General features: G+C 40.4%; 1 protein-coding gene across 1 annotated transcript; it reads left to right on the forward strand.

Annotated features, from left to right (window-relative positions):
* On the forward strand, nt 1-4,591 carry LOC127264971 (putative receptor-like protein kinase At3g47110). Its single transcript, XM_051294588.1, has 4 exons — nt 1-946; nt 1,745-2,032; nt 2,107-4,101; nt 4,188-4,591. Exons 1-4 carry the CDS (start codon nt 19-21, stop codon nt 4,574-4,576), a joined length of 3,600 nt encoding a protein of 1,199 aa, XP_051150545.1. The 5' UTR covers nt 1-18; the 3' UTR covers nt 4,577-4,591.
* The last annotated feature ends 2,459 nt before the right edge of the window (nt 4,592-7,050 follow it).

Below are 7,050 nucleotides of genomic sequence, written 5' to 3' on the forward strand. Positions count from 1 at the left end.
CTATCTTATCTGAATCTGATGGGGAGACCTATTTCCATTTCTATTTCTATTTCTTTCTTCTTCAGTACTGTTATTACACAGTACAGCTTCCTAATCCTATCAATTAACTCTCAAACAGCAGCAGATCAAGATCAAGATGCACTGTTAGCCTTTAAATCATCAATAACCTCAGACCCTTCCCAAATCACCACAAGTAACTGGACCACCACCAGTACCCCATGCCGCTGGAAAGGCATCTCCTGCACTACCGCCGGCAGAGTCACCGCCGTTAACCTCTCCGGCTTCGGCCTCGCCGGAACCATTCCTCCGCACGTCGGCAACTTGACCTTCCTCACTTCTTTCGACATTCGGTCCAACAACTTCTCCGGATCCCTGCCTCATCAATTCTCTCACTTGCGCCGACTACAGGTCTTCGACATCGGCTCCAACAACTTCGCCGGAACCCTACCGCCGTCGATCGGAATCCTTGCAGAACTCCGATCACTTTCACTCGACGACAACAACTTCTTCGGCACAATTCCGGCGACGTTTGGCAACAACTCCATGCTACAAATTCTAAATTTGAGCTACAACTCTCTCGCCGGAAACATTCCTCCGGATATTGCTAATCTCAGTTCCATCAAAACTTTCGAAATCATGTACAACCGAATCACCGGCGCCATTCCAGGCAGCATCTTCAACCTTTCTTCTATGGAGGCAATTGGTTTTTCTGGCAATGCGCTTTCCGGCACTCTTCCGGGCTATATGTGCGACCATGCCTCGAAACTCAAGGAACTCGACATCACCAGGAATCAGCTCAGCGGCGAAATTCCGTTCGACATTTACAAGTGCCGCGAGCTTGAAAAGTTGTTGTTGTTTGACAACCATTTCAATGGCACAATACCGAAGTCGATTGGATCGCTTGCAAAGTTGCGAACTTTACGACTAGGTATTAATGACTTCGAAGGTACATATAATGTCCTAATTTCTACACACAATGTATCATTTCGGTTTCCATGCTGACTGTTTATTTGACGTGTCACCTTAAGTCAGTGAGGTAGATTCATATATATTTCATAACATATCATAATACAATATACGATACATATTTTGATAATGCATAATATAATTCATATAGCGCAATATATTATTGATTTCAGTGCATACTTCTATTATAAGATACAATATTGTGATATACTATGGATTTACATGCACTATCTGTCTTGTTGATTGTATAGATGCGAACTTTACGACTAATGACTTTGAAGGTACATATGTTGTACTAATTTCGACATACAATGCATATATGATGGATGAATCACTTGATTTCGATTGTTCGTCCGGTGTAAATAATCATATCACATAAAAGTTAAATTTAAAGAGATATGCATTATCTATTTATTTAACTTGTATCCCATTAGCTTTTAAGCTTTTTAGGTTAAGTGACATAGTCATTTAACCTAGTGTTTTAAAGATCTCGCAATATTTGACTTTAGATAGTATTAAATATAATAATTTGAAAATTAAGTGATGTAACATTAGAGCAACGAGGAGCAACGTAAAGTGTAGGATAAAGATTATGTATATTTAATTATTTTTTATTTTATAAATATTTCAAAATGTTTAAGAGAGATAAAAAATAAAATATTGCAGAATATTTGGAACAGAGACAATATTATTTAATCATTTAACGGATTGAGTTGTCATAGCCCTTTAAGTTTAAGTTTTTAGGTGAGATGATTATTTAATATCGTATGTCTTGTAGGGAGCATTCCGGTGGACCTTCACAATCTCTCGGAATTAGAGGTTTTCGGCATCAGCAGCGCGGCGCTTACAGGGCAGATCCCTTCTTTCATCTTCAACATGTCCTCTTTACTAGAAATAAATCTTTCCAACAACAGCCTGTCCGGAAAGATTTCGAATGAAATATGGAACTGTCCAAATCTCGATCACTTGGAGCTGTCGCGGAATGAGTTCACCGGCAACATACCAAACCATCTTGCCAACCTCACGGCTCTAACATACATAAATTTGGGCAGTAACAGCTTCACAGGTAACTAATCGAATAGTTTCATCGCATAGACAAATATAAACACATCGTAAGAAGTCCTCGATCTGTATCGACAGGTGGATTACCAGCTGAGCTTGGAAATCTTAACTTTAGGGAGTTCAAAGTCTTCGACAATAATCTTACAGGTAGCATCCCGGCGTCGATGTTTAACAAGTCGATAATGGAAGTCTTCGAGCTTTCAGCCAACCGTTTCTCCGGGCAGCTTCCTTCAACTTTCGGCCTTTATCTCCCGAGCCTGCGCGGGCTTTTTATGTTCGACAATCAGCTCAGTGGAGCAATTCCAGCGACTGCTCGCAACATTTCAAACCTTATCGAATTTGAGTTGGGGAGTAACTCTTTCTCAGGATCGATGCCGAGCTTTAGTAATATGAGATTGCTGAAGTACTTCTACGTTGGCGATAATAATCTCACCGGAGACTCGCCGAATCAAGAACTGAGATTTCTATCTTTGTTAACAACTTGTACACAGTTGAAGGGGGTCGATGTTTCGCTAAATCAGCTCAATGGCACGCTTCCGGCTGCGATAGGAAATTTCTCGTCTTCGATGGAGCAAATTTTGGCGATTAGTAATGGGATTCGAGGATCAGTTCCCGCTGAGATCGGTAACGTGACGAATTTGCAAGAGCTGTATTTGACAGGCAATGAGTTAACAGGTTTCGTCCCAAGAACACTAGGAAGGCTCGAAAAGCTCGTTCAACTGCATTTGGAGCGCAACAAGCTCGATGGATTCCTCCCGGTCGAGCTTTGCGAGTTGAGGAATTTGGGCGACGTTAATGTGAGCTATAATGCGCTACGAGGATCGATTCCGCGATGCTTTGGTGAGCTTAAATCGCTTCGAAGATTGTCGCTCGACTCTAACGAATTCGAATCCAACGTGCCCTCGAACATTTGGAACCTTACGGATCTTCTCAACTTGAACTTGTCCCACAACATGTTTGATGGATCTTTGTCATCGAGGATTGGAGACTTGAAGGTGATCACATCGCTAGACTTGTCGTGGAATCGATTCTCAGGTGAAGTTCCGAGTTCGATAGGCGAAGCAGAGTCACTGGCGATCTTGTCGCTAGAGCATAACGTGTTTGAAGGATCGATACCTACGTTGTTGGGAGAGTTAAGAGGTTTGGAGTCGTTGGATTTATCTTACAACAACTTTTCAGGATCCATTCCGGATTCGATAGAAGGACTCGTCTACCTCGAACACTTTAATGTATCTTACAATAGACTCGAAGGTCGGATTCCATCCGGAGGTAATTTCGAAAACTTTACATCTTCATCGTTTGCGAAGAACTACGCTCTATGCGGCGCAGCTCGTTTCGGGGTTCCACCTTGTAATGAAGAGCACAGAAACAGAGCAAGTTCAGTCTCGCTGGCGAAATACATCGCGCCGCCTTGCGCATTAGCCGTCGTTGCGCTGATCGTCGCTGTTGCGATGATTATAAGAAGTCGAAGATTAAGAAAAGAGGTTCTTGATGAAGAAAACTCCTCTTTGGTCCATCCATTGGTAAGAAGATCTTACCTAGAACTTGTAAGGGCAACAAATGACTTCGACGACAGCAACCTACTCGGAAAAGGAAGCTTCGGCTCGGTGTACGTCGCGACGCTTTCTGATGGCGCGACGGTCGCGATAAAAGTTTTTAATTTGGAGTCGGAGAAGGCAGCCGAAAGTTTCGTCACAGAAATCCGCGTATTGAGCGGCGTTCGCCATCGTAATTTGATCAAAATACTGGGCTACTGCAGCGAGCCCGGTTTCAAAGCGATGGTTTTGGAGTACATGCCGAAAGGGAGCCTCGAAAAATGGCTGTATTCCCACAACTACTCGTTGGATTTGCTACAACGACTCAAAATCGCGATCGACGTCGCATTCGCCTTGGAGCATCTTCATCTTCGAAACGCGACGCTGATCGCGCACTGCGATCTGAAGCCGAGCAACGTCTTGCTCGACGAAGACATGACGGCGCATGTCAGCGATTTCGGTTTGGCTAAGCTCTTCGGGGAAGGCGAATTCATGGCTCAAACGCAGACTTTAGCGACGATTGGGTATATGTCACCAGGTGCAATAAGTACTTACGATTCCCGAGTCTTTTAACATTAATAATGCCTTCGTCCTAGCGTCTTGAATCGAATATTTTCTATGCAGAATATGGAGGTCTTGGAATCGTATCGACGGCGGGCGACGTCTATAGTTTCGGCGTATTGTTGCTAGAGCTTTGCACGAGGAAAAGACCGACCGACGAGATGTTTGCGGGGGAGTTGAGCTTGGTGAGGTGGGTGCAGCTGTCGATGTCGATGTCCGAGAACAGAACAAGCTACGGGGTTGTCGACGAGAATCTGGTTGGCGACGGAGATGATGATTGGGTAGCAAAGGAGGAATGCTTGAGATCGTTGCTACATTTAGCAATGCAATGCTTAGCCGTTTTGCCAGCGGATAGAATGAAGATTAGTGCAGTTGTGACCAAGCTAGAACATATTAGACTAGTATATACAGAAGCTACTGCTACTGCTACTGTTAGGGTAGACAAACATTAAACATACCGAGTGAGAGTGAGTGTTTATTTTTAGTGTACATTGTATAATTCTATCTTGTATTTTTAGTAAAAAATATATTGTATTTTATTTATTAATGTGAAATTTTTTAATGTGTGTGAGATATCTTCTTCGTTAAAGAAAGGTAAAATATCAACTATCAATTAATAGTTTATTTTGATGACAAATTGTTATTTAATTTTTATATAAAAAATTTATAAAATAATATGATTAATCAATTATTTATTTAGTTTATTCAAATAAAATCAATTAATATTTTACCTATTTTATCTTAAAAAATATGTATATTGAGGTACGTCTGTAGAAGCAAACATTCATTTTGGACGAATACGATGCTTTGTATATATATTAATGTAACATAAGAGAGTTGAGCATAGTAAATGAAATACAAAATATTTTTTGTGTTTATATTAAATTACATGGAATATTATGCAATTTATATTTAAAGACAAGGGGATATTTATCCTTATTTTTAATTTCTATCATGACTAACTTATTCTTAAAAGTAAATATATACGTTGGGTCCCAAATCAATGTATATGTTCAAAGATCATTTTAACAAAAACCCTAATGTAAATAATAATTAATATAGAAGCGTAATATAAAACAAACACAAAAAATTTGTTTGTGTTCAAGTAGGTTATCCATGAGTTATTTAGACAACAACTGAGAACTAATAAAATTGTTGCATAAACAATAAATTAAATCGAACACCAAGTTTGTTTATCCAGCCGGGGTTTTCCAACCTAATCTGACTACTAAGACATAAGCTCGATACATGATTTAATCCTACCAGACGCATAGTCTCCCATAATGATCATAATATCAACATAAAGTAAGAAAATAACTAACCCTGATGAAGAACGACGAATAAATAAATCGGAATTGTAAGCGCATGTGGTAAAACTAAATTCCTGAAGTGCAGAGCTAAATGTGGCATACCAAGCCCGAGGCGCCTGCTTCAGCCCATATAAAGCGCAACATAAGCGAAAAACCTTTTAAAAAAGGAGAAACCTGGAGAATGAGTCATATAAACATCTTAAAAAAGAGTGTCATGTAAGAATGTGTTCTTGACATCTAACTAAAAAAGTGACCACCGACGAACAATAGCAACGACAAGAAGACAACGAACAGTAGTGAGACGAGCAACGGGAGCAAAGGTCTCCTCATAGTCCACCCCATACTACTGAGAATAACCTTTGGCCACTTGACGAGTCTTGTAGCACTCAACAGAACTATCAGAGTGTGTTTTGATTTTAAAGATCCATTTGCATCCAATAGGAGTCTTGCTAGAGGACAAATCAACTAAATCCCAAGTGTGAGTCTCGTCCAGAGCCTGCAACTCCTCAGTAATAGCTTGCTGCTATAATGGATCCGCATTCGCCTCACGAAATGACCTAGGCTCATGGTGAGATAAAATGACAGAGTAATATGGTAATCAATAAAGTGAGAGGGAAGTTTACTTATACAAGTGGAGCAACAAAGGCGCAGGAGGAGGAGTCGGCTCAGGAGGCGCAGACGGAGCAACTTCAAGAGACGGTGACAAGACAGATTGATTAATGAACTATGGCGAAGGGGAGGGATGAGTGTCTGAGAATAGATCATAGAGAGATGATAAAGAAAAAAAAAAAAAAAAAGGAAGATGAGTTAAACTATGTGCTAAACTTGGATAAGGTGGAGAAAGAGGTTTAGCCCCAAAAGGTGACATGACGGGATATACGCAAACGATTAAAGATAGGATCCCAACATCCATAGTCTTTGTGTTCGACCCCATAACCCAAAAAACAATATAATCGAGCTCGAGGTTGAAGTTTTGTCTTCTCATAAGGAGGGAGAAGAACAAAACACACACAACCAAAATGATAGAAAAGGCTATAATCAAAGGACTGACTAAATAAACGCTTGAAGGGACTGACATTATTGAGGACTAACGACGGTAGCTGATTAATAGTGTAAACAACAGTCAAAGATGCTTCCCCCCCAAAAACGATCAAGACATTTAGCAGAAAGAATGGAGGCACAAACGGTATCAAGAATGTGGCGATGTTTGCTTTCTACCCCCCCCCCCCCCCATTCTGTTGAGACATACAATAAGGTGGTTGTTTCTACTATAATAGCCGTCACTAGTGAAACATTTTGGAAGATAATGGGGTTTAATCAACCTAAATCCCAACAAAAATGATATTCATTGATAAACCTACCAAATTGTGGATAAGGGAACAAGATGAACTATGAGAAAAATGTTATATACGTATGAGCTACGTATATTATATATGGATGCTACGTGGACGTTTTATTTATGAACACGATTTCTATTGTTGGCCAAATTGTCTCCGCTGGTTGTACGACGGTTTGGTGTATATATATGTCCTTCCCTGTGTATAATATGAATATAGAAAAAAACTCATTCAACATCTCTGCCAATTTCCCTCACATCCATCAACTTCGCATTTATT

The sequence above is a fragment of the Andrographis paniculata genome, unplaced genomic scaffold (assembly GCF_009805555.1).
Source record: "Andrographis paniculata isolate CXL003 unplaced genomic scaffold, ASM980555v1 Contig71END, whole genome shotgun sequence".
Taxonomy (NCBI): Eukaryota; Viridiplantae; Streptophyta; class Magnoliopsida; order Lamiales; family Acanthaceae; genus Andrographis; species Andrographis paniculata.

Excerpts from the sequence above, each read along its gene's own strand:
- LOC127264971 (XM_051294588.1), top strand. The coding sequence starts at position 19 with ATGGGGAGACCTATTTCCATTTCTATTTCTATTTCTTTCTTCTTCAGT. Across the intron at positions 947-1,744 it reads AGGTATTAATGACTTCGAAG|GGAGCATTCCGGTGGACCTT; the intron begins GTACATATAATG and ends TATGTCTTGTAG. Across the intron at positions 4,102-4,187 it reads GATTGGGTATATGTCACCAG|AATATGGAGGTCTTGGAATC; the intron begins GTGCAATAAGTA and ends TTTTCTATGCAG.